The sequence below is a fragment of the Balaenoptera acutorostrata genome, chromosome 13 (assembly GCF_949987535.1).
Source record: "Balaenoptera acutorostrata chromosome 13, mBalAcu1.1, whole genome shotgun sequence".
In the NCBI taxonomy this organism is placed as follows: domain Eukaryota; kingdom Metazoa; phylum Chordata; class Mammalia; order Artiodactyla; family Balaenopteridae; genus Balaenoptera; species Balaenoptera acutorostrata.
Genome location: NC_080076.1, coordinates 68,397,065 through 68,424,548, shown reverse-complemented (window position 1 = coordinate 68,424,548; position 27,484 = coordinate 68,397,065). Strand labels below are relative to the sequence as shown.

At 51.6% G+C, this 27,484-nt stretch overlaps 1 protein-coding gene across 4 annotated transcripts in view; it reads right to left on the bottom strand.

Annotated features, from left to right (window-relative positions):
- The window catches only part of MYO18B (myosin XVIIIB), a 236,605-nt gene that overhangs the window by 208,637 nt on the left and 484 nt on the right, over positions 1-27,484 (bottom strand). For 2 of the 4 annotated variants that reach the window (XM_057525931.1, XM_057525932.1), the window contains exons 1-6: positions 13,305-13,400; positions 11,622-11,780; positions 5,393-6,655; positions 4,790-4,856; positions 3,797-3,909; positions 2,316-2,492 (exon numbers count right to left, since the gene is read on the bottom strand). In XM_057525931.1, the coding sequence (XP_057381914.1) occupies positions 2,316-2,492; positions 3,797-3,909; positions 4,790-4,856; positions 5,393-6,655; positions 11,622-11,780; positions 13,305-13,385 (1,860 nt within the window). In that variant the 5' untranslated portion in view covers positions 13,386-13,400. Of the gene's footprint in view, positions 1-2,315; positions 2,493-3,796; positions 3,910-4,789; positions 4,857-5,392; positions 6,656-11,621; positions 11,781-13,304; positions 13,401-27,484 lie in introns of those variants that run through there. The other 2 variants (XM_057525934.1, XM_057525933.1) reach the window with 2 other exon arrangements.

The following is a 27,484-nucleotide window of genomic DNA, read 5'->3' as shown; positions in this document are numbered from 1 at the left end:
ACAGCAGAAACTAACACACCATTGTAAAGCAATTATACTCCAATAAAGATGTTAAAAAAATAAATAACTAAAAAAGGCTCAGCAGGACCCCAAAGCTGGCAGAGTAGGACAAGCCGCCACACTGGCTGGACACAGCCTAAGGGAACGCAGCGGGCAGGGGGTCCTGAGGTCCGAGCCTCAGAGCCACCTCCCGCTTTGGAAACATAAAGTTCAAGGGCCAGGCTACCCCAATCGTCAGCCTTCTCAGGCCTGCAGGGGAACAGGGAGGATTCTGCAGACCCAGGCCCCGCAGTCACACACAGGTACCCCTGCATGCTTGCACACGGGCACGCTCAAGGGCACACGCACCCAACAGCTGCAGAGGCCTCTGCACACAGGTGTGCCCATCTACACGCCACGCAGTCACAGCACACTCACCCCAAAAGAGGCCTGCACCCCCAGGCACGCACCCAGCTCCCAGCCACCCGGCAGGCCCAGACCCCCAGTGAGAGAGGCCCCCAGCCCTGCCTGGACCCCTCCTAGCCCATCTTCAAGGAGGCCTCAGTCCCAGCCTCACCGCAGGTCTCTGCTCCCACCTGGTGGCCATTTGAGGAACCAGAGGGGACTCAGCCAAAGACAGAAGGCAGCTGTGGGTGTGGGACGCAGCGTGACTTGAGGGGGACCCACGCCCACCGCAGGGTTACAGGAGCTTAGGGGGATCACGGGACTCAAGTTCCTCCTACCAGGTTGGGTCCCAATCCCCGCACTTTTAGGCTCTTTGACCCAGGCCGTGTAGCAGACGCCGCAATCGAGGACAGTCACGGTCGAGAGAACTGGGCTTGCGGAGAGACCTGTGACAAACACCCCTCCCAGGGGCCCCTACGGAACCAGAGCAGGCTCTCGGGGCCTTGGGCTGCAGTAACAGAAGCACAGCCTGCCTGGCAAGGGAGGGGAGAGTGCAGCGTCGCCCTTCCAGGCCCCTGGCCAGAACAGCCAGGCTGGGGAGGGGCCTGGAGGGCGACCTAAGGGTGGAGGGGCGTCGAGGAGAAGAGAAGCCCCGGGGAGGGGGTGCAGGGCCACTGTCCCCTCTTTAATGGAGTTAGCATCATTCGGGGGCTAGGAATGGCTTTGTCCCACGGGACGCCAAAGGGTAAGATGCAGCTTTTCGTCCTCCATTGACAGATGAAAACACCCAGGCTGGAGAGGTGTCCTCATCTTTCCAAGGTACCTGTGGCGTGTTGAACCTTCCCACCAACAAGTCCTCAGAATGGAGCACAGATAAGACTTTCGACCTCCAGTGGGTCTCCCTGCCTCCACTTTTGTCCGCCTCTATCTAACCTCCACTGAGCAGCCAGGAGGGTCCTTTTACAGCGTCAGACCACATCACTGCCCTGCTGAAAACCTCCATCATGCTCAGAGTAGAAGCAGAGTCACTATGACCACATATGAGACCTGGCACGACCCGTCCCCGCTCCTCCTGACCTCCAGCTTGCTGTCTCCTCCTTCACATGTTTCTCTTTGTCATGTTCGGCCTGTCTTCCCCCACAAGGATGGAAGCTCCATGAAGGCAGATTTATCTGCCCATCTTCTTCCCTGCTCCTCCCTCCGAGCCTGGCATAGGGGACCCTCAATCGATACCTCAATCAGGAGCTACTGAGTGAACGGAGGGGATGGGGTGCAAATGACTCGGTTGTAGCTGCAGACCTCTCCAAGAGGTGGCGCTGACAGGTTTCCTTTGCTCTGACTGCGGTCTTAACAAAAAACGGGCCATTTTACACTCCACAGGGAAAAAAAAATAAAGGCGGAACCGAAGCTTCTGTTTCCCCGTTCACATGGGTGCCTGGGACTCCCGCGGGTCCAGCATGGGGTTCAGAGCACAGAGGGGCCAGCAGCGTGGGCTTCACCCCAGCTCCTCCACCTGCTGGGCATGAGTTTGGCAGCTGGCCCAGCTTCTCGTCCATGGAACGGGGCTGGTCATGGTCCCTGTCCTGTCAGGTGGGCCTGAGAATTGACGGAGATGCACACGAAGGTGCTTGCAGCAGTGCCTGGTACACAGCTGATAGCCAGTCAATACGCTCTCTCTTATTATTACTGTCTTTCACGCTCCTGTTGCTCTCTCAGTTACTCATCCTTCCCCTCTAAGGAGCGGGGTTCATGTGGTCCCCAAGGCTACCCAATGCCCACGGTGCCCCAGAATCCACGTCTGCAGGATGCTGCCCACAGACATGTTTGCAGGGAGCTCTGGCTGCCCTGCTCTCCCCTGAGATGCAGAGGGACCCCTCCACCCCAGCCCTCTTGTGCAGTCCCCCAGCCCTGGCCCCATGGTCCCCCCTCACCTTGACTGCAGAGGGCGCCGTGGGTCCCTGGGGCTGAAGGACGATCAGGTCGGGCCCAGCGCAGGTGTGCAGCAGCCGAGCCCGGTGGCGGTGCAGAAGCGTGTTCAGCACACTGGACTCGTTGACACTGACCAGGGAGGCCAGGTCCTCGGCCTGGTCCAGCTCGGGGGGATTGGCCTGTGAACCAGCACACAGTGTCCTCTGGCCTCCTGGGCCCCGCACCCGCCCAAACACACACACAGCCCTGGTGACCCTGTCCCTGGAGAGCTCTGTGCCAAAGACCAGAACAGAACACAAGCACTCTGGAGACAGTGAGGAAACCCTACAAATGGCACAGGGGCACCTCTTCTCCTTTGCTCTTTGTGCAGCCGCCCCCTCCCCGCATGGTCCTTCCTCCCTGTGCTCATGGCGCCGGGAGGGGGGATGCTCTCAGGACGACACAGAAAGACTCAAGCACCTTCTGTCTCTCAAACACGAAAGACGGGTGGTGCTCTAGAGTGAGGAAGTGTCCTCTGCTGTTTCCTCCTCTTCTGGGTCTTGTCGGGGAGCTCTGCGTGTGCTTCTGTGACACTGAGGATGGAGGCCAATGCCCTAACTGCCCCGTTTCTGATAGCCTGTCATACACTGATCGCTTGGAAATATGCCCAAACCCTTCTAGAAGCAAGGGACGACTGCATCCTCTCCTTAGGGCATCCACTCTAAAAACCTTCCTACCATTCTTTTCAGCTTCAAGGAGTTTTGGGGGCCTAATGCTCTGGCGTTTGGGTCAACCCTCAGCTCTTTTATGGGTCAGTTTTTCTTCTGAGGACACTGGCCTTCTGCAAACTCCCAACACTGGTGGGAGTAGAGGCCCCGGGGTGGGCAGAGAAGGAGCAAAGAGGGATGAAGATGAACAAGGCCCACATGAAACTCCTGGAGGAAACTCCTTCTCAATTAGTAGGCTGTGAGGGGTGGAAAAGGATCAGAATAGGACCTTTTACTTCTATCATTAGACTCCGACTTATCCGCAAATAGATTCATGGTGTAGTGCAAAAATTATGCAAAACAACCAAAAAAACAAAAGGTTGATACCCAAAAGGTAGGCCACTGGAACCTATGCTATGGTCAATGGCAAACTGCTAATTTGGCTCTGAATTCCCTGGCAGCCAGGGTGAAAAAGGAAGCATGCTTTGTAGCATGATTTGCAATGTTCATAAAAAGGAAAACAATCACTTTCTCAGATCAAGCAGAAGAATTCCCAGTCCCAAGACCTGACAAACACATCTCTTAATGTGTCCTCATAAAGGGGACACCATGGGACAGAGTAATGAGCCCTTAACAATATACCTCCAGCAGAGTAATGACTTCAATGGTGATCGTCCCTATAATTCCCCCGCAGGGCATCAAGCCGAAGTATTATGTGCAGTCAAGCGCAGGGTAATCTCTCCCAGGGGTGGGGAAGGAGGGTGCGGAGCAGGCAGGGAGGGGGACGGGAGGCTCACCCGATGAACGTGGTCCTCATCCACCTCAGTGATGCTTTTGTCAGCATCAATGCACAGTCGCACCCTTCCTGCCGGCAGGTCGGCTGTTCCCTCGTCTGGCTTCAGCACCGTTGCTGGTAGACAACCCAGTGGGAGAGAGAGAAGGGGAGGGTGGTAGGGGGGGGAGAGAAAAAGAGGAGCAGGGAAAGAGGGGAGGGTAGAAGACGGGGGCAGGTGGGGAGGAGAGGAAAAGAAAGGAGAAGAGAGATTGATTCTGAGTTGCTGAGCCAGGCCAAGGAGCTGGCAAGGTCTGAGACATGTCAGAAATGGGTAGCATGGCCTCCCCTTGGAGCTTATTTACAGGGAGGGTTCTGAATTGTGACCCCAAACTCTTTGAGGAGAGAGGCTGGGTCTGACTCACTTGGGGCTTTTAGCAGCTGGCACAATGCCAGGCACCCAGATGGTTGGGTGCACTGACCCAATGCATATATAGACCTGGGACGGCAGATAATGGCATATAGGCTGCCGTTTTTCTTTCCAGGGCCCATGACAGACATCACTAATCAATCACTCTTCCCAGCCGTGTTCTGAATGGGACTCAGAGTAACTTCTCGGTAGCGTTTGGTCACTAGCCACAAATCACCAGCAAAAGATGAAATGAAATGAAATCCACTGAGATGAAATCCATTTGCCCACCTGCACCTCCAAGTTCCTTGAGCAACACTGCAGGAAGCAAACAATGCTTTTGCTGCTTTAATGAATTAAATTAATTAATTACCAAGGAACAAATGCCTTCGAAAACAGCACCCAACAGACCAGCTGCCAAGGGTGAAATGACATCCACCTATTCCCACCCCAAAGCCACATATCCCCATCCCAGGCCCAGCTGCCCCTTACCCCTTCCCTCCCCTTACTCCGCAGACTGGGATCAGGGCCTGGCAAATACAGCTGGCAGCAGCAGGGGGCGTAAGAGGGAGAGGCTTAGCCCCCAGATGTGCTAACACCCCTAATTACCAAGAGTAAATCCATCCTTCTGAACCAGCCAGACTTTCTCCGCCTCATACCATCTGTCCTCAGGAGCCTGAGGGCAAAGATCACATAAATTAGACCAAGATGACGCTGCCCTCCCCCAACCCCCGTGTGAGGGGCAGAACCCTTACGTGGGCACTTCTCACAGTGCGTCTGGGACCAGCGAAATCAGAATCTCCCGGTGCAGGTGAGGGTGCTTATTTAAATGCAGAAGACACAGCCCCACCCCAGCTTTCTGAATGGTAAGCTCCAAGGTGGGGGCCGGGAATCTGCATTTCGAGCAAGCTGCTGTTTACCTAGCACGAAGAACTGTTGTGTGACAACGTAAGCTCAGGCTCGAGAGGACACCTCACATGGTTGGGACATTCCCTCACTTTTTGGAGAATCTCACCCCGGGACAGGTGCTGCGGGGTCCTCAAGACCCCCGCTTGTGGTCGGGGGAGTGCCTGTTCCCTTCTCTAGGCTGGCCATGCCCTCCACTCCCGGTCCATCTCCTGTCCCTGCCTTGTCCGCCTCCAGGGGCAGGCCTTTCCCACCCCTTCTTCTCTGGCCTGCCCCTCCCCGCCCCCGGGGCCGCAGCCCCCTCACCTGGTCTGAGACTCCGCTCTGGCCTCCTCTGCTCCCCTCCTGCAGGGCTGGCCCCTCTCGGCTCTCCTGCCTCTGAGGCCCTTCCGCACGGTTCTCCAGAGCAGGCTGTCCGGGTCCTTGCGGCTCCATCTCCAGGGCCCCAGCCCCATCACCTGCTCTAGCGCAGGCCTCCTCTGCTTTCCACCCTCTGCTCTCAGGCTGGTCCTCCTTCCCAGCTGTAACTGGGGTCTCTCCATGTGCATCCACCTCCTTGGGGGCTTTAGAGTCCTTCTCTGTCTTACTCCCGGCTTTACCTGCCTCCCCAGACTCGCGCTGAGGTTGTCCCACCGTTTTCATCTTCCCCTGGGGCTCACCTGCCTTTCCAGTCATGCTCTGAGGCTCGCCTGCTTTCTCCATCGCTCCAGGAGCTTCCCCCACATTCCCCTGCACTGCGCCCGTCTTCTCCACCTTTGTCTGAGGTTCGTCTGTCTCGTCTGCCTTACTTAGGAGCACACCTTCTTTGTCCTTCTTACTCTGGGGACCGTCCCACTTGCTCCTTCTGCCCAGGGAACCTCCCCACTTTCTCACGTGGGCTTGGGCCCCAGCCCACTTCCCTTCACCTGCTGCATCCTTGGAGAAATTCCACTTTGCTCCCTTGTTTGGAGGGTCCCCTCTCCCTTTCTCCGCTGCCCCCAGTTGCCCCCCCTCACCCAGCCCCTCTCTGCCCTGGGGCTCGCACCCTTTGGCCCCTTTGGTCTGGGGGGCCCCGCCCCCTTTCCCCACTGTGCCTTGATCCTTCTCGGCCTTTGTCAGTAGCACAGTTCCTGGGTTCCCAAGATCCCCAGTCTGGGTCATCTCAGCCTTCAGAGCTGCATCCTTGGTGCTGGCCTGGGGGCCACAAGGAGTCCCTGGGGTCTCCCCCTTTCTTTCCCCTCCAGGGTCTGTGGCTGGGGTCTTGCAAGCGGGGCCATCCCGGGGCTGGGTCCTCTGCTCTGGCTTGGCTGAGTCCGGGTCCAGCTTGGCCACCATCAGCAACACATCGCCCCTCCTCATCCCTCTCTTGAAGGGCAGGCTTTTTTTGGCTGGTGTCACACTGGGGCCCGACTCCTGGAGCTTCTCGCCATTGATACTGGTCATCAGCACCGGGTCCGTGGTGCCGGCCCCCTCACTCTTCTTGCCCAGAATGTCTGAGCTCTGAGGAGAGCTCGACTGGTCGTCCTGGGAGATGTGCTGGCTTCCAGATTTGGTACCGCTGTTGGGTTGGCTGGTGGAAATCTCTGGGGTCTAGAAGAGACACCACAACCATACTTAGCTGCTTGCTGACCAGACAGCTTTGTCATTCACTCATTCATTCACTCATTTGTTCAGCCAGCCATTCATTCATCCAAAGACCCTCAAGCATCTACGGGCAATGGGCCAAACCCCAGCACCCTACACCCTAGGCTTTGGCTCAGAACCTCAAGGCCAAGTGACATTATGAAAGGAGAGTGGACTTTGGAGCCCAACAGACCCAAATTCACTTCCGAACTCTGCCACTCACTAGCTGTGTGGCCTTAGATAAATTACGTCCCCTCGGGACTTCCCTGGTGGTCCAGTGGTTAAGACTCTGCGCTTCCACTGCAGGGGACACAGGTTCGATCCCTGGTCGGGGAACTAAGATCCTACATGCCGCGTAGCACAGCCAAAACAAAACAAAACACACAAAAAAACTTCCCCTCTCTGAGTCAGTTTCCTTACCAGTAAAATAAGAAGCATAATGTCCTACCTCACCAGGTGGGCGTGAGGCTTCCCAGTAGCATATGGAAGCTGAGCCCAGCACCTAGTACGTCCTCAGTAACAGGAGCTATCGCGGCTGCTGTCACTGGTGCTGTTGTCACTGTTCTATTATTTATGCCTGATTCTTCCTGCTGGGCCAGGAAGGGATGGGGAAAGGACATGGAGCCTGTCATCAGAGGACCTGTTCTAGTCTTGGCTCCGATGCTTTCCAGCTCGGTGACCTTGGACGACATCGCCTATCCTCTCTGAGCTTTGGTTTTCCCTCAGTGTAGGCAGATACCACCTGACCATCCAGATTTTTTGTAGGCTGAGATGTGGAAATTGCAGAGAACTGAACAAAGTGATCTGCTGCTACTTTCGCCACCCTGGTCCCCAGACCACACCTGCACACCAGGTGAGGGCTCTGGATCTGCCCTGAGGTCTTCCACTTTTGCTTGGCCGAGACATCTGGGTACCCGACACTCAGGGGTCTCCACTGCCTGTTCCTCTCCCATGTCTTTCTACTGCCTTGTGATGTCAGCCCCGCCCTGCCCTCCATCCTTAAACCAGCCTGGCTGTGGCCTGAACTGCTCACAGAGACAGCTTTGCCTCTGCCTCTGCAGAAGGAGACCACGGGGGGAGTTCTACCCTGATACCTGGCTGCACCATCTGCCCTAGTCTGGGTTCTGCCACTTTGGACCCTGCTCACACCAGCCTCCCACACACCTGTGCCTGAGCATCTGGGGTTCTCATCCTTTTGCATCCAGAACAGTCCCAGGATTGCGTTGATTCCACCTGCAAAGCTTCACACCTGAGTCTCCTTTCCCAAACCCAGGTGCACTCTCTCTCACCTGGGCCACGGCCACAGCCGCTGAGCTGATGTCCTGTCCATTTGCTGCCAGTCATTTAAAACCTCATCAAAAGATTCTGGAAGCTGCCCAGAGCCTCCAGGAAAGCCATTCAACACAGCCATCTGCCACTCAAAGTTCTTGAAGAGGAGGCCCCACCTCCACCTGGTCTCACTGTCCCTGCTCATCTCCATGCTTCAGCCACACCTGGCATCTCCTGCCACACCTGACGCTTCCCAGCTTCCATGCTTTTGTTCACGTTGAGCTTGCTGCCGGAACGCCCTTGCCCTCTCCACTCGTCCACATTCTACTTGTATTTCTATACCCAGCTCAAATGCCCCCTCCTCCACAAATGTGTGCCTGAAGACCTCAATCAGAAACTGCCTCATAGACCCACAGAGTCCCAGAGCCCTGTCTGTTCGTGCACCATCTGCACCATGACCACATTCTGCATCCCGTTCTAGCTCTGATTTGTGTTGCTCTCCTGTTTTAGGTGATGGATGCCTCCAGAGCACAGTCTCAATCTTCATCTTTGTAAAAATGACAATAATAATAATAATGGCTATCATTTATAGATCTTGCAATGGGCCCTACATCGCCATAATGCAATATCCTTCTTAACCTAATAAAGAACCCAATGAAGTAGGTTCTGAACTTCTCCCCATTCTACAGATAAGGGAGCAAACACAGAGATGTAGGGGGCCCAAGAGACAAACCCAGAATGGAAAGTCACACAGGCCTCTCTGAGTCTGAAGCCAGTGCCCTTAACTGTTGAGTACTGACAGCCTCGCTTGTCTTTCTGGGACTCGCTGGAATCTCCTGGGAGCTTGAAAAAATTCTGTCGCTTCGGCTCCACTCCCAGAGAGTCTGATGCAGTTGGTCTGGGTGGTGGCCCCCCAGATGACTGCAACATGCCACCGGGGCTGAGAACGCCAGAGCCCGGAAGCTCAGTCTGACCTTCTGGGACCAGGCAGGACACCGCCTTCAAAAGGGGATTGGCTGCAGCTGGCAAATCTCACCACTGTCCACACCATTTTGAACAGTGAGTCAGGGCCTTATTTTTAACCAAACCCCCGTAGAGGAGACAGTAACACAGGGGTGGGTCAAGCAAGACAACCCATCCCAACCTCCCTCCCCTCTACTCTGTGCACTCTCTTCCTTCAGATTTTCTCAGTCACCAAAACCCTCAGATCCCATCTGCAGCCTTCTTAGTACAAGGGGGAAGAAGAACATCTAGAATCACTGGGGCTGAGAGGAAACTCACAGCCCAACCATTTTACAGATGAACAAACTAAAGCCAAGAGAGGGGATGGGATTTGGCCTGGAACACATAGAGTGGTGGGGCCAGAGCTAGAACCCAATTCTCCTGACATTCGATATGGATCTCTTCCGGCCCCTATGTTATTCCAGTCTCTCCCCGTCCCTCACTGGCTGGGTGGCCTTAGGAAAACCAAGTCACCTCCCAGAGCCTCGTTTTCCACTCCTGCAAAACGGTGATGGATTCTAATGGCTCTCTGCAAGGATCATATGAGGCTCCAATGAAATGGCTGTGCTGGGGCGAGGAGAGAGAGGCCAAAGTTATTTAGTGATCGGGGCAAGAAAATTAAATTGGCAGCACCCAGCAAGGGTTCTCTGCCTCGCAGGAACATGTCCTGAGGCTGCCCTGCTCCAGCCCTGGGAACATCTTGGCCCATGGTCCAGACACCTGTTGTCGTCTGAGGCCTGTCCATCATACTCAGAGTCTCCATCCATGCCCTGCAGTGACAGCTTATCCCTGTCCTCTGCTTAGCTCTGCTTCTCAACTTGTGCACAGCAAAGCCAGCACAGCCTGCAGGCTCCTGGAACCCTTTCCTCCCCAGGCCTCTGTGGCCACCACACCAGCCACCTCACTCCCCAGACTGGCCCTTTCCCAGGCAGCTTGCCAGAGCAGAGGACACACAGACTCTGGCCCTGGTCTGCCTCTATCTGGCCTCATGACCTTGAGCAAGTGCCTTGACCTCTCTGAATCTCAGTCTCCACCTCTGATAAGTGGGTATAATCCCATCCACCCCCTTGCTGTACAGGGTATCAAATGAGCCCCTGAGAAGACAGTGAATCTTGTCGAGTGATAAACGGCACACAGTAACACTGCATCGCAACCTAACAGCAGTCTGTGGGGGTGGACTTTGGCCTCCACTTACGCCTGCGTCAGCCACGGGTGGGGACAGAGCCTGCCCTCCCTGTCACCCCCCCACAAAGGCTCAGCAGGGGGGTTTCAGCAGCTGCTGCCGTTCAGTCGCTAGAGGACTTCGCTGATGCATCAGAGTCACTGTGACTGGACAGGTGCAGGCACGTGGGGGACCTGCCAGGCAAACAACAGCTGACGGGGCATGGGAGGCAAAGCCAGGGTGGCCACTGGGCTCAAGCCAACTCCAGGCCCTGAGGCCACCAGATCTCTCAGCCCAACCGCTGCAGCATCCACCCAGCGTCAAGAGGGCGCAGCAGAGATGCAAGGAGATGCCCTTTCTGTTAACACTGTGATATGCCCAAGGTGCAAGCACCCCAAGCCTGCTTCCCTGGTGTCCAGGCTCATCATCCTGCCAGAGTTCCCTGGCTGAAGAGCCGGGGGAAAGGAGGGAGGCAGCACTGGACACCATCAGGGATCAATCTGCAAGTCCTTCAAGCACAGGGACTGCACCTCGTCCGCCTACTGCTTCCATCCAGCAGTGCTGTTCAGAACATGTAAGTGGGCACCGACCAGTCAGAAGGGACGCCAGCTGGAGCAGGGCCCTGAGGTCCCTCCTGTGCCAAGCAGTGAGCCTTTAATCATTGGCTGTGGCCACTCTGAGGGACTCAGGAAAGGGGCCTAGCTGAGCATGGCAGCTGGGGGGCAGTTGGGGTACTTGGGGCCATGGCATTTACCACCTGCTATGGAAGGGTTTCAGAATTTTAACAACCAATACAGCAATAATCAGAGAACACCAACTTAACATCTTTTCTGCTTAAATGAAAGCAAACTATCTATACATCCTCAGTTAATATTTAGGTTTCCCTTTTTACAAAAGTAGTGGCAGAATGATTCCCTCGTACATCAACTGTTACCATCCATTCACTCAGTGAACAAAAATTTTTGAGCATTCACTATGGGTCAAGTTCTATGAGAGCTGCTCAAGATACAGAGTCGAATGAGAGAGAGAGTTGTTGCTCTTAAGGAATGCCTAGTCAAATAAGTCACATGATCAACTAATTACTATGCTGACCATAATTAAGACAGGCATAGAGGGTGGAGTGGGAATTAAAGGAAGGCAATGGGAGAGCTTTCCAGAGATGTACCATTAGAGCTGGGTTTTGACAGAGGTGTAGGAGTTCAACAGATCGAGCTGAAGTGGGGACTGCAGGAACAAAGGCTGGCAAGTGACTCAAAGGAAGCTCACAGGACAGGATGGTGGGTATTTTTAAAATTACTTATTTAGGCTGTGCCAGGTCTTCGTTGCGGCACGCGGGATCTTTAGTTGCAGCATGCACATGTGATCTAGCTCCCTGACCAGGGATTGAACCCGGGCCCCCTGCAGTGCGAGTGCGCAGTCTTAGCCACCGGACCACCAGGGAAGTCCCCAGAATGGTAGGTACTGAGAGTCACCTGGTCCCCTTCCTGTGGGGCCACTTACCTCTCGTTCCGGGGAGGCAAGTGCTGCCTGTTTCCTCCGTCTTGCTTCCTTCGACTCTTTCTCAGTCTCCCGGACCAGTTGCCTAATGAAGCCCCCTGGGATGACAGAGAAAAGGGGAGGGGGCGAGGATGGTGGAGGGCTCCTGTCCTCTTCCCGAATCTGTTTTTTGTAGAAGCAAGGAAGGAGAAAGCTCAGTGAATGAACCAGTGGAGGCAAGCTGCCCTTTAAAGAATCTGCGACAGAGCCAGGGAGGCGCCCAAAGAGGACATACACGACCAAGCTCACGTACAAGAGGCCACAGCAAAGCAGGAGAGGCTCGGCGAGGCTCTGGGAAGCCTCGAGACAGCGAATGAAAATGGAATGCACGAGCTTCAGAGGTTACTCCAGTTGGGGCGATCTCTGCCTGGACCCAGTTTCCTCATAATACGAATCTGCATGAACAAGGCCATGGGTTCCCTTCCTTGGTGTGGGACAGACCCATCTCTGGGAAGACCTGTTTCAGAAGGAGCTTTTCCAGGTTTCCAGAAGGGGATGGATCACAGGGAACCGTCCACACTCTCCTGTCCCATCTCAGCTTGTAGTTAATAGATTAAGCAATTAATTCATCACTTTAATCACTTTCTGTGCCAGGAGCATGGTAAGGGAGGGAAGGGCGGGAAGTCATGGTTTATATAAGGATCCAGCCCTATGGCTACAGCCCGCTCCGCTGACCCAGTGCCGGGACTTCTTGATGGTCCTTAAGCCAGAATCTGGACAGCCAGGGGCTCCCCAATACTGGGCTTTAAAGCCTGCATTTTACCCCAGAAATGTGGTCTAAGCCAGCTAGCTGGACTTGGATTGCAGCTGAGACTTGCCACAGAGACCTTGGAGGCTGAGACCTGGGCCTGGCTGTGAGCGACTGGGGTGCGTCTTTAACCAGCATCATTGTGACTGCTCGTGAGTTTAAAAAAGAGAAAAAGCTCCAGCGCTTCTTATGGCAGAGCTACACACTGGTTTAAAATAAGCTCCTTATCAAGGTCCTCTTCAAGAGGGTGGCAAAGACTTGATCTCTGCAGCCCTGCTGATAAAAGGGAATCTAAAGGAGATAGGAAAGGCCAGGAGACAAAGCAGAGGCCAGGAGATAAGGCAGACTTCTGCCTAGGAAGAGAGAAGACAGAGACACACGGAGAGTGGGCTCACGTTTACACCACGCTCTAGTGGACTGAAACCTGAGCGTGAAAGGCACACTCTGCAGGTGTCAACCTCCACTCCCTCCAGCACTGTTCTATGCTACACCCAGATCAGCCTGGGAGGGGCAGAGGCAGCCAGAAAGAAGCTTCTCAACCACCCCACCCTTCAGCCTCCAATTCATTTAATCGTGTCCACAGGGTGGGATGAGGTGAGGAGGAGATAACAAGCATCAAAGAAAGAGGCGGCCCTTCATGGAATCTTATGAGAAACACAAAAGGGAAAAGCAGAATCACTGGGAAGAAGGGCCCGTTGCCAGTTCTCCATGGTGACAGAAGGCAGGGACCGCAGAAACTCATCCCCATGGCATAAACCTGGCAGCCAACAGCCCTGCCTCTGCCCCCTCACCCCCCGCTTCCCCACCCACACTTCTCCCACACAACCCTCATGCTCATCAGAGCTGCCATGAGGATGGAGACTGGACAGCTGGTCTACCCTTGTTCCCCCGCCACCTACTGCGGAACAGATGGAGACCAGGCAGCCCTGGGAGGAGTCAAGGGCATGGTCACTAATGCCTGGCTGGGTTGAAGAGGCCATGGCTAACCGAGGCAGAAGACCGAAGGGGGACTGGACATGCCCCAGGGAGGCTCTGGATGTCAGAATCCCTGCCCCCGGTGGCCCCAGGTGGGAGGGGGCAGCCTGGGCCACCGGGGCCATGACTTGTCCTTGGAGGGTCCAGTTGGCCCATGTGGCTGCAGCCCAAGCCCTGACCATTACTTTCCTTCTGCTCCCACAGGGCAAGGCGTGATGAGATGGCCATGCTGAGGCAGTGCCAGGACCGTGAGGTGAGATGAGATGAGGTGAGATGAGATGAGATGAGATGAGGTGAGGTGAGGTGAGGTGAGGTGAGGTGAGATGAGATGAGATGAGATGAGACAGGATGGGATGAAGCTCTCTGCCGGGCAGCACGGAATACGGCTTTACGGACACATGCAGCGCATGAGGTGATGGACACAAGACTGACCCACGGAGACACAGAGGGGAGAGAAGAGAGGGACAGGTTAGCTTATGGGTACTGCCCATCTGTAACCCCCACCAATGCCACGAACCAAGACCACAAAGCCGGGCACAACTCACTGTCATTTACATCTGGGAGGAATGCGGTCAGCAGGGAGCTGCTGGCCATGGAGTGGACAGTGCCCTGATATCCTTGCCCCCTGACCCCGCACTTTAACTTTCTCTTGATGTACACAGTCAGAAAAGTACATACTAGTAAGTGTATAGCTCAGTGGCTCTCACATAAAGAACACAACTATATAACTAGCACCCTGACCAAATTAAAACTATTAAACTTTTAAAATAAAAACATGATTTTATTTTAAAGTATACTGAATTTAATTTAAAATATTATTGATTAAAATTAAATTTTAATCTTAATTAACAATTTTAATTAAAATTATTAAAAGTACATTTGAATTTGAAATATTCTTTATGAATATTATAGTAAATATTGTAAACATATTATATAAATACATAAATATTATAAATAAAATAATAAACAGGCAAATCTAATCTAATCTAATCTATAGTGATGGAGGTGGGAGCACCACGAGTGGAACTTCCTAGGGCAATGGAAATGTCCTGTATCTTGATGCGAGTTGTGAAATGTGAAATAAAATGGAGTCACTTATGTCAGGGGTTTTACAATGGGGCCGTTAGGCCATCAAGGAGGGGGACCTTACACACATCCTCCCCCGGTGCAACCATGAACTTCGGAACTGGTCCAAACCACAAAGATTCCAAGGACTCTGCAAGAACACCTGAGATTTGTCCCAGTGAGGAACTTTTACTTCCCTCTAGTGATAGCCTTAGCGCTCAATCATGTTAATCGAAGACCAACTTCGACCTCCTACTCCAATTAAAATTCTTTGTAATGCAAACCTCCCCACTTTGCCTTTAAAAGCCTCTGAATTTTACTCCCTAGCAGGACACTGTTTGCGTTGCTACCGAAATCTGTGTGCCCGAATTACAGTTCTTTAATCCCCAATAAAATTTTTGTTGGATTACTGCCTTCTAAGTTTATTTAGGTTGACAGAGTGCTGGTTACGCTAGTATAGCATGTGTAAAAATTCATCCAGCTGTACAATTAAGCTTGAAAATTTTACTGTATTAAATCATATCTCAATTCAAAAAATAGAACATTATCAGCCCCTTGACCATCCCTCATGCCCGCTTCTAGTAACTATTCCCCTGAGGACAGCCACTCTCCTGATTTCTAAAACCACAGAAGACTGTGTGTTTCTTTTGTGAGGTAGCAGTTGGCTCCACGGTTTGACCGTGAAAATGAGGAAAGGGGAGGAAACCTTGACTATTATTAATTGACCCAGAGCTTTGGGGAAAAGATTAAGCATTTTTAGCATCATTTTGAAAGCCTTAACATACATACATAACTTTTGACCTAGAAAGCCCTCTTCTGGAAAACAAATTTGAGGAAGTGATCCTCAACCAGAAAATGTCACCACTGTGTTGCTTGTATGACTAAAAAACCTAAGTCTCCGATAACTAGAGAAGTTGCATAAATTAGAGCACATCAGACTTAAAGGAATAGTATGAACCCATTGAAAAGGATGCTTAGGAAACATTTTAAAACAGCTTTATTCATCCCAGGTCAGACCTTCTAGGCCAGTGTCTGTACAAGCCTGCTGAAGCGAGTTTTCCGGTCTCCTTTATTCGCATACTATAAATAGAAATTTTGGAGGGGGGGAATGTAAATTAGCAAGCCCAAAGTGGAAAGAACCTGTCAGCCTCATATCCAGGTGTCAATAATAAAATAAAATATTGTTAAAGTAAAAATAAAAAACTGCTTTCTCTGAGGTATAATTTCTATGCCAGCCGTAAGCTTCACCCATTGTGAGCATACACTTTGATGCTTTTTGATAAATTTACAGTTTTTTAAATAAATGTATAGTTTTGCAACCCTCACCAGAATCCCATCACCCCCAAAAGGCCCTTCATGCCTATTTGCCTCGCTAGCTGTTCCCACCCTCAGCCCCAGGCAACCACTAATTTACTTTCTAACCTCTATAGATTGCCTTTTCTGGACTTTTGATATGAATGGAATCCTAGACAATGCACTCTTTTACGTGTGCCCTCTTTCATTTTGCATAATGTTTTTGAGGTTTGTCTGCATCGTTGCGTATATCAGCGTTCCACCGTATGGATAAACCACATCCTCTTTATCCATTCACCAGCTGACGGACATTTGGGTTGTTTCCACTTTGGGCCCTGATGAATAATACTGCTATGAAGAGTCCTGTAAGCCTTGGTGTGCCCATGTGTTTTCACTTCTCTTAGGGAGATTCACAGGAGGTCGCACTGCTGGGTTGTCTGCTAACTTTATGTTTGACTTTTTAAGAACTGGCCCAACCGTCTTCCAGAGTGGCTGCAGTCATTTCCCATCCTGCCTGCAGTGTCTCAGGCCCATTTGGGAAGCATTTGCAATCACACTGGAAGGTGCTCCGATTGGCTTGTGAGGTAAAGGAGGCAGAGGGCAACACGGCGCACACGCGCGCGCGCGCGCGCACACACACAAGAACTATCCAAAATGGGCAAATAACAAAGCACCCCACACAGAAAATGAAAAGCCCTCCTATATGCTCAGGTTCTGCATCTACGAATTCAACCAAGCGTGAATCGAAAAAACTTGGGGGAAAAAAAATTCCAGAAAGTTCCAAAAATCAAAACTTGAATTTGCTGTGCCCTGGCAACTATTTACGTTGTATTTACATTTACATTGTTTTTACATAGCATTTACATTGTATTTATAACTGCTAACATAGCATTTACAGTGCATTAGAGATGATTTAAAGTATATGAAGGAGGCTGTGCTGGGTTATATGCAAATATTACACCGTTTTATATAAGAGACTTGAGCATTCATGGATTTTGGTATCTGTGGAGGGTTCTTGGAATCAATCCCCGAGGGATACCGAGGGACGACTATACATTAAGATCTTAGTGAAGGGGGTCAAGAGGGGAGGAAGGAGCCTCTTTCCTCCCCCTTCGGTTTTTCTCACTTCTATCTCTGAGCAGGATCCCTCACTGACCCCTCCCAGCCCCCTCCTGGAAGATAACCCCATCCTCAACACTCAGAGTTACCATGGTTCACGAGTTTTCGGAGGTCCCCTTGGCCTGTAAAGAGCTGCTTTCAGGGACTTACCCATAAGAAGACGGCTCGGGCAGCGTTCCCGGAAACCCTGCCCCACGCAGAGACAACCGCACATCCTGGAAGCTGATGAGACAAACCTCACGGGGTGGCGCTGAGCTGAACCCACCTCGCCACACAACACCATGGCCCTTGGTTTCCAACTCCGCGTGGAGCGAGGTCAAGCCACTCCCATCATCTCGCGAGAGCCCACTGTGGCCCTCTTTCCGGCTCCGCGTGGGCGATATCACCCCCACTCCCCTCATCTCGCGAGATCCCACCGTGACTTCGCTTTTCAACCCCCACGTGAGGTGATGTCACGCAACTCTCATCATCTCGCGAGAGCCCATTGTGGCCCCCGCTTTCCAACTCCACATGGGGTGCTGTCACATGATAGTTTGAAATCAGCCAAGGGAGTGTTTACACCACAGAAACTGGCAAATACCACAAAGCAGGGCTTTTGCTCCCAGAGCCGGGCGTTAAACACTGACCAGCACAGCGCTGGCTGACACTGCAGCGCTCCTGCAGGGCCTGGCAACCATGAAATCACAAGATCCGAAGACCCAAGAAGGGATATTTCAGCTCTGATGAGGTCACGTGCCAATGGGAGACCCTTAAAACATGTTCAAGTGAAAACAGCCAAGTCTTTGCCTTAAGAAGAAGGCCCCATAGTGTGGGCTCTCCAGGTTGCAGAGGCACAAGAGGTAAATAAAGCTGGAGAATAAGCAGGAGCCCAGGTCTCTGGCGAGAGGGGCTGGGGGAGAGAAGGGGACAAAAGACCCCCTCCCCACTCATCCCCTTAGGAGACACTGCAGAGGACCCGAGTGACTCACAGCCAGAATTCACACTGCTACACGCCTGGGCAGAGGAGCCCAGGTTATGAATAGGCGTGACCTGAGGTTGCTGCCCTGGCCACTGCCCTCCCCGCAACACTTCCCATCTGGCTCAGGCCCGCCCTGGTCAGTGGCTGCTTCCCAAGAATAGCCCTCAGCTTCAAGGCTCTAGGGGGGATCCTGGCTGATGGTCTGGGTAGTCCTCAACCGGGCTGCTGGCAGGCCCAGGGGTCCAGAGCACATGGGGGAAATGAGAGCGCTCAGTCTCGGGCCTTTCCTCCTCCTGTCTTGCCCCTCAAAGGCACCAGGCCAGCCCCACTGACCCAGGGCCAGGAGCCAATTCTACCGGGGTGGCTTTGTCAAGCCTTAATTTAAGCAAGTGTTCTTATCACCACATTCTCATCCCGGCCTGAAACTCACACCTGCCTCATCAGCTGCTGTTTTAAGCCCATGAGGAGGCCCCAGATGCTCCGAATTCGTGGGACAAAGTCTCAAGTCTCCCCTCAGAGGTGAGGGAGGCTGGTGAAAGGAGAAGTAACCCCCAAAGCCAGGGATGGTTTGAAACAGTTTTCCATGTAGACATGCTGGTCTGAGTGGCCCCATGGGGCCCTCGAGGCTTTCCCTCTCACATCTCAATGTTCAGCCCTAACCCAGCAGCTAATCCTCCAATGACTTCACCTGTCTCAAAGAACAAACTCCCAAGTCTTTACAGTGGCCTACAGGGCCCTCGTGGTCACCTGTCCTAATGTCTCTCCCCGTTGCTCCCCCACTTCAGTGAGGAGTGACCTGGATGCACCCTTCCACATTCTGTTCGCTCTGCTTCACACGCTTTTGCTTCTGCGTGGCTCACATCTCCAGCTCTTTTAAGTCGTTGCTCAGAGTCACCTTCTCAGTGATCCTGCCTTCACTATCCCATTGAAATTGCTGCATAGCTCCATTCCACCTCGCCGCACCCTTATCCCAGGACTGCCCACCATCTGATCTTACTCTTTTTCCCCCATAGCCCTTGACCACTGTCCACCATGCTGTGTGTTCTTTGTTTAGTTTCTGACTCCCCATGCAGAACATGGCCCCTAAGAGGTTCAGCATTTCCATCTGTTTTGTTAGCTTATGTGGCCCCAGAGCCTAGGACAGTGCCTGGCACACGCTTGCTCTCCATACATATTTGTCGAGTGACTGAATAGATGAATGACTAGGAGCGTGGCTGGGGAGGGGCAGAGCAGGCCGTTGCCAGCAAGTCTACAGCGGGGATTGCTGACGTCCCCCTGTGCTGTCTGCATCTACATCTGTTATCATGGCCTACGTTCATGTCCTGCCACCACTATTCCCTTGTGGGCGCCCAGGAAGTTCTCTGAGACTGTTTTCTCAGCCGTAAAATGGGAAGAGGACCGCCACATACCCACATGCTTAATCACTGGTAACTGCTTTCAATCATCTTTTCATTTTCTTTCGACTCCATGGCCAAAGCCGGCCTGGAGGCCCCAGCCCAGGACCCAGAACGGGGTGATTCACCGACATTTAGGGAGAACCTACACTGTGCCGAGCACTGAGATAGAAACCTTACACCTAAACTGCCCCTGGCCCCCTTAAATTCCTACGGGACCTGAAATTTAATTATCTTGAAATCCATTATCACATTTCTTTCCCAAGACAGCAACCACACGGTTGGCGCCACTCCCACAGAGCAGACAAGAGTCTCAGAGAGGTTGAAGCACTTGCCTGAGGTCACCCGGCGAGAAGGTCAAGCTGTTTCCTATCAGGACCAGTACAGCTAGGGGGCAAGTAGGTTTCAACTCACATAGCAACTCTGATAGATGAGTGGTTGTGTCTGGAGTGTTATACGGGAAGGATTCTGAGCTTCTGTCGGAGTGACAGATAAGGCATCCCATGTGACACCTATGGGGTGCACCCTCCATTTTCTTGTCTGGAGCCTTCAACCATTTGCCAGGTGAGCAATTTCTCATAGCTCCCAGATTCTTCAGAACACGGGCCACTGTCTCCTGGGAGTGTCCTCCTAGACTGCTCTCTGCAGCACAAGGGGACACTTCCCTCCACAAGAGGCTGACCACGGTGAGCGCAGCAGGCTTATGCCCTTCAGGGGGCAGACGTCAGTCCTGGAGCCCTCACATCTGAGCTTGGGCCCCATGCTACCTGTTGCCAAACCTCTCTGGGCCTCAACTCTCCCATCTGTCAAATGGGAGCGCCAGTCTTTCTTGTCCACTTCCGGGGGGGTGGGGATGGGGGTGACACTAGCCCTCTGTACACCTGTGAGCCATTACTGACTTTATTATGATGGCCTTTTGCAGCAGCCCTGTCGCCTATTGATTGAGGTTGAGTCCCAGTCTTTTAAGTTCCTGGACCCAATTCCAACGTGTGTGCGCCAGGGTGTACGTGGGGCAGGTCAACTCAGTCTGACACTATCTCCCCAGACATAAGATTATATTCCATGAGTAAAGGGCTCAGTCCAACGAGACCGCCCTCCCCCCGCCCCCACTTCAGCCAACCAATCCCAAGCTCCGATTGTTACCTGTGCTTCTGACCAACTGGCTATAAATCAGAGGTTCCCACGAGCCCCTCCTTGGGTTAGATCTATTTGCAGAGTGGCTCACAGAACTCAAAGAAACATTTTACTTACTAGATCACCGGTTTATTATAAAAGGATATAACTCAGGAACAGGCAGATGGAAGGGATGCACAGGGCGAGGTAGGGGGGAAGGGGCTCGAAGTTTCAACGTTCTCTACTCGCACCTCTCACCCCGAATCTCCACGTGTTCACCAACCCAGAAGCACTCCAAACCCCATCTATATATTTGGGACTCATAGCTTTCAAAACCCTTGGAATTTCCTAAGTGTTGAGAGTGATAAAGTTGTCATATATACTCTACCATGTATAAAATAGATAACTAATGAGAACCTACTGTATAGCACAGGGAACTCTACTCAATGCTCTGTGGTGACCTAAATGGGAAGGAAATCCAAAAAAGAGGGGATATATGTATATGTATAGCTGATTCACTTTGCTGTACAGCAGAACTATGCACGAATAAAAATTACTTTTTTAAAAAAGGTGCCTTTTGTTATGTTAATGAGGTGACTTTTGGAAAGCCAAATATATATGAGATGACCAAATATATACATATATATATATTTTTTTTTTTTTTCCTTTCTAGATTACCAGTTTATTATAAAAGGATCTAACTCAGGAACAGCCATATGGAAGAGACGCACAGGGCAAGGTATGGGGAAAGGGGTGCAAAGCTTCCATGCTGTCCCACCCGGCACCTCCCTGTGTACACCAATCCAGAAGCTCTCCAAACCCCATTCTTTTAATTTCACTGAAGCTTCGTTATGTAGACAGGATTAACTGATTCAACCTCAAGGCCCTCTCCCCTTCAAGGGGGTGGGGGGAGGGTGGAAGAGACTGAAAGTTCCAATCCTCTAATTCTGGTTGGTTCCCCTGGCAACCAGCCCCTTCCTTAGGGGCTTTCCAAAAGTCACCTCATTAACACAAACTCAGGTGTGGTTGAAAGGGTTTTGTTATGAATATCAAAAGACACTCCTATCTGGAAATTCCACGGGTTTTAGAAGTTTTGTGCCAGGAATGAGGGACAAAGACCAAATATATATTTTATTATACCTACTCCCTAATACTAAATCTTACTGCTAATAAGGTAAGTACAATTAAAACTATAGTGAAATACCATTTTCACCTATCAAATTGGCCACATGGAAAAGTTTGATATTACTCTGTGTTGATGAGGACACTGGGGAACAGGCAATCTCATACACTGCTAGTGCAAGTATGAAGGGCAGCATCTGCTGAAATTTTCAATGCATATTTCCTTTAATCCAGCAAGTACACTTTTGTGGGCAATTCAGAACCCTCTCTAGGATAAGGGTCAGCAAAATTTTTTTTTTTCCCAAAAAGGGGGAAAATGTAAATATTTTAAGCTTTGGGCCATGTGGGAGATGACCAAATATATATTTTTGGTCTGAATGACCAAATATGTATTTTTCTTCATAAATCACAATATTGCACCCAGCTCCAAATAAAAATCTCCAAATGCTTTGCACATCAGCTGGCTTTGACAAGTCTTCACCTCTCCCCCCACCCCCTTCCTCTCTTCCTAAATCATGCTCTGAGTGTTTCTTGAAGAAATAGAAAAATCTTGGCTCCTCCAGCACATTGCCTCTCCACTCTCCATATCTGTGGTTGCCTCACTGACCCAGGTTGGCCACACATCCCTTGCCAGCCACCTTACAGCCTGGTGAGATCCTGGACCTCCCAGATGGGCCTCCTGGCCTAGGGATGAGCAATAATATTTCTCTCAAATGCTAGCATCTACTGATCTGTAGTTGGGGGCTGCCTGGAGTGTTGTGTTGAGAAGGATCCTGAGCTATGGCTGAACTAGCAAGAAAGTGTGTGGTGATTGACTAGCAATGTCTGCCATGGGCACAGGAATGGTTAGGAGCGGTGCCTGTGCCAAGTATTTGCCATTTCCAGCCTGGTGCTTCCCCTGCCACAGTGAGGCAAGAGGCTGGTCAGTCTTTTGCTGGGAGGCTCCCCTGATTGCTCCATCACAGGGCTGTCTTTCTACCCCTGCTCCCTTGCTACCTGGAGTTTTGCTGTCTAATACAGCAGCCACTAGCCACATGGGGCTATTTAAATTTAAATTAATTAAAATTAAATTAAGGGGCTTCCCTGGTGGCGCAGTGGTTGAGAATCTGCCTGCTAATGCAGGGGACACGGGTTCGAGCCCTGGTCTGGGAAGATCCCACATGCCACGGAGCAGCTGGGCCCGTGAGCCACAATTGCTGAGCCTGCGCGTCTGGAGCCTGTGCCCCGCGACGGGAGGGGCCGCGATAGAGAAAGGCCCGCGCACCGCGATGAAGAGCGGTCCCCGCACCGCGATGAAGAGTGGCCCCCGCTTGCCGCAACTGGAGAAAGCCCTCGCACGAACCGAAGTCCCCGCACCGCGATGAAGAGTGGCCCCCGCTTGCCGCAACTGGAGAAAGCCCTCGCACGAACCGAAGACCCAACACAGCCAAAAATAAATAAATAAATAAATAAGAAAAAAAAAAAATTAAATTAAAACTTCAGGGGCTTCCCTGGTGGCACAGTGGTTAAGAATCCGCTTGCCAATGCAGGAGACACGAGTTTAAGCCCTGGTCCGGGAAGATCCCACATGCCTCGGAGCAACTAAGCCCATGCACTACAACTACTGAGCCTGCACTCTAGAGCCCGCAAGCCACAACTACTGAAGCCCGCACACCTAGAGCCGGTGCTCCCAACAAGAGAAGCCACCACAGTAAGAAGCCCGCGCACCACAATGAAGAGTAGCCCCCGCTCGCCGCAACTAGAGAAAGCCCACGCGCAGCAACAAAGTCCCAATGTGGCCAAAAATTAAAAAATAAATAAATTTATTAAAAACCAAACCAAACAAAAAAACCTTCAGCTTTTCATTTGCACCAGGCACTTTCCAATGTTCCACACGTGGCTAGTGGCTACCATATTGGACAGCAGAGATACAGACTATTTCTATTATCGAAGAAAGTTCTGTTAGACGTAACTAGGCTAGATCAGGGTTTTCAACAGGTGGTGACTGTGCTCACCCATGGACGTTGGGCAGTGCCTGAAGGCATTTTTGGTTGTCACAGCTGGAGACGGGGTGCTACTGGTACCTACCAGGTAGAGGCCAGGGATGCTGCTAAACGTCCTACAATGCTCAGGACAGTCCTCCCACCACAAAGAATTACTCAGTCCCAAATGTCAGTAGTGCTGAGGTCAAGAAACCCTGGTCTAGAAGAATCATGTCAAGTGGAGAGGAGCGTTAAGGGGAAAAAAGGGCAAAATTATCTTGCTTCAAACAATAAATAGATGTGATATAGAAAGAATTGAGAAAATGAGTCAACCCACTGTTGACAGAAGAATAAGACGAGAAGTCATTCCTGGACCCATCGCCACTTAGTGGCTCTGTGACCCCAGGCAAGTCAGTAACCCTCTCTGATTCTCAGTTTTCTCCTCGATAAAACTGGAACAGTATGATGCCCCCTCCTGGATTGTCAATGGATTAAATGAGATAATGAGTTTGAATAGGCTTTGTTATCTGTCCCTGTGGAACAGTGTTGCATAATTGGTTATCTTAGCTCACGTTGTTTATTAGACTAGACTAAATAAACAAGTCTCTGGCAGCAAGGCACCAAGTCCCACTTTCATTTCACTCTGTATGACCTTGGGTCACTTAAGCCTCTAAATCTCACTTCCTGATCTGTAAAATGGGGCTAATCACTCATGCCCAAGCTCACAGCAATATCCAGTGTGAAGGAGACATTTAATCCCAGTAAGCAACCATCTCTCTCTCTCAACTCGACAGCTAATCTGGTTCCCCTCCATGAAACTGAAACTCAAACCCCAGCTGGTACCCAAGAAACAGCTGAAAATGCACGCACACAATCTTTTATGGGCAGAAATGAATTCCCTTGGGACCCCGGACCTTGAAATCCCTGACTCCCTGAGCGTGAGTACTGGCTGAGTATTTGGTAAATCCACCTCACCGATTCTCGAAGATCTTTCCTTTACTGCCAGAAACTGTACTTCTTCAAAGTAATTAAGTAGCAGGGAGAAGCACAGTGTAGAGCAGGAAAGGAAAATTACGGAGCTGGGTGAGTCACGCCGGGGCCGGGGGAGGTGATTCAGGTGAAGCTGATGTTGTCTCTGGGTCCTTCAGAATGAATGGTGTACACGTGTGTGTGTGAGTGTGAGTGAGAAGAGGAGACACTGACTTCTGCCTTGATGGTTATGAGATATCCCAGCAGCTCTCATCCCAATGAGCTTGTTTGTGTAATAAAGTTCATTTTTGTTGAAACTAGAGCTGAGATTTAATCCTTTCATTTGAGGCTTGGAGGATGATGGTGGAGAAGGTTTTTGGGGTGGGGTAATAGGAAAAATTGGGTTATTATTCCTAAAATGGGGAGCCCCAGGCTGTTCTCTGAATGCCAAACTTGAAGGCAGGGGCTGTTCTAAGCCCAGTGCCGTCACTGCAAAGCTGTGTGTCCTTGGGCAAGTCGCTAACCCTCTCTGTGCCTCGGCTGCCTGACCTGTGAACAGGTGAGGCTGGATTTGACAGCACCCGGGGGGCCCTCCACTTGCCGACTTTCTCCATCTTTCAAATAATTCAATTTCACATAGCTTAAATATTAAGGATACCATGAAAAGACATGGAGGAAACTTAAATGCATGTTACTAAATGAAAGGACCCATCTGTAAAGAGTATGTACTGTAGACTCCAACTATATAGCATTCTGGAAAAGGCAATACTGTGGAGACAGTAAAACGATCAGTGATTGCCAGGGGTTGGGGGGAGAGGGGGATGAACAGGCAGAGCACAGAGGATTTTTAGAGCAGTGAAACTACTCTACAGGATACCATAATGATGGATACATATTATTATGCATTTTCCAAATCCATAGAATATACACCACCAAGAGTGAACCATCACAGACACTATGGATTTGGTGATAATTACGTGTCAGTAAAGGTTCATCAGTTGTAATAAACATCCCACGCTGGTGGGGAATGTTACCACGGGGGAGGCTGTGAACGTGGGGACGGGGGTGTATGGGAATCTCTGTACCTTCCACTCAATTTTGCTGTGAATCTAAAACTGCTCTAAAAAATAAAAGTTATTAGTTAAAAACATTCATGGATATGCCATATACCACAGTCACCATACAGCGACTAACCACCTGCTTAAACCAGCCCATTCAGACAGTCGTTTGTATCTCCTAGGTAAACCAGGAGCCGCTGAAGGGCTGTGTCATCAAGGCCTAGAAGGAACCTAGCCAGAGTTCCCATTCTTTTGGCCGTGCCGGGAGGTTCTCTCCGGCGTTGGGGCCTTTTCATTTCATCTCACAAAGCCCCCAGAAGTGCTTGGTCTTGCCCCTGGCTGAACACGGGCCTTATGAAATTTTGCAATAATCAGACCCTAACAGAGGACAGTGCGTGTTTTCCATGTCTGTGATACCATGAGTTTTGACAAGGTAGGTGCTAAGCAGCAGCCCCCTGGGGTTCTGTCGGCTCCCACAGAGGAAAGGCGTTTCTCCAGCTTTGGTGGGCACCAGATGCGCCCATCAGGTTTGAAACCTGTGAATTTCTGGGCCCCTTCCCCCCAGGACCGTTCAGTAGTTCTGAGATGGTCCCGGGAATCTGCATGTTTAACACCCCCCACCCCCACCCCCGCCCCGTGAGGCCGGTGGACATAATCAACGACCCATCCTTGGAGAAACGGTGCCCTGGATGTTGAATCCTGGTTGCCATCTCCAGGATGGTCTTGCCAAGGCCCTCAGGGTTTAGAAGGCGAAACTAAAGCTCAGATCCCGGAAGGGACTGCTCCGAGGTCGCAGAGTCAGCAGAGCCCAAACTTGGCTATTCAAGGTCATCGGGCCTATGTGCAGGTGCCACCAGACATCTGCACTGGTGACATGCAGCCCCTCCAAAGTCAGGAGACCCTCCTTCTCCTCCTCCTCCGTCTCTCTCTCTGTGTCATTATTTTCTAGAACTCATCCACAGCCTAAACTACACAGCCCCCCCTGGACGTATCACCCAGATACAGGAGAGCCTGAGTCAGTAGCAAAGACAACCCTGCGGGAACCACGGTCCTGTCAGACACAGGAAGCCCCAGTGGGCCCCTCGGCCCCCCTGAGCTGGTGCACCGAGCGGGCCAGGCATCTGCTCGGCCGGCCGCAGAGTGAAAGCGGCAGCCCAGTTCTCCTGGCCCGGCGGGTCGAGGCCAGACTGGAACCGACTGGACTTTCCCTTCCCGGCCACCTCTACGGAAAAGCCTTACCAAGGCCATGGCCCTGAGGCCTAACTCCAGGGAGGGAGCTCCATGTGAAGACACAGCCCCTCCCCACTGTGCCCACTGCCCACACCACCCACCGAGGCCTGTGCCACTTCTCCATTCAAAGAAATGCCCACAACGGGCGAGCTAGAGAAAACCCCTCCTCTCGGACAGTGGATCAAGTCAGGGCCACATGAAACTCAAACCTCCGTCCACCATCCCCCTTCCCGCCCCATGCTTATTTGGAAGAAATGGAATAAAAAACCATTACAATCAAGGCTTAGACTCAACAGTGTTGGAAACGTGAAAGGGGAAGCGTTTGGCTTCCTGACCATCAACTGACATCCAGTTAAGCAGAAACCACTGGTAGCTGAGGGAAAATATGAACCCCTGCCGTCTGGCGGCTGAGATTCCAAAGTGAAGGTTATCTCATAACTCTAAATATATTTAATAATTAGCAAACAGCTGGGGCCTGACCAGGGTGATCTTTAAAAGTATCCCCTCGGGCTTCCCTGGTGGCGCAGTGGTTGAGAATCTGCCTGCCAATGCAGGGGACACGGGTTCGAGCCCTGGTCTGGGAAGATCCCGCATGCCGCAGAGCAACTAGGCCTGTGAGCCACAACTACTGAGCCTGCGTGTCTGGAGCCTGTGCTCCGCAACGAAAGGCCACGATAGTGAGGCCCGCGCACCGCGATGAAGAGTGGCCCCCACTTGCCACAGCTAGAGGAAGCCCTCGCACAGAAACGAAGACCCAACACAGCCAAAAATAAATAAAGAAACAAATAAATAATAATTAAAAAAAAAAAAGAAAGTATCCCC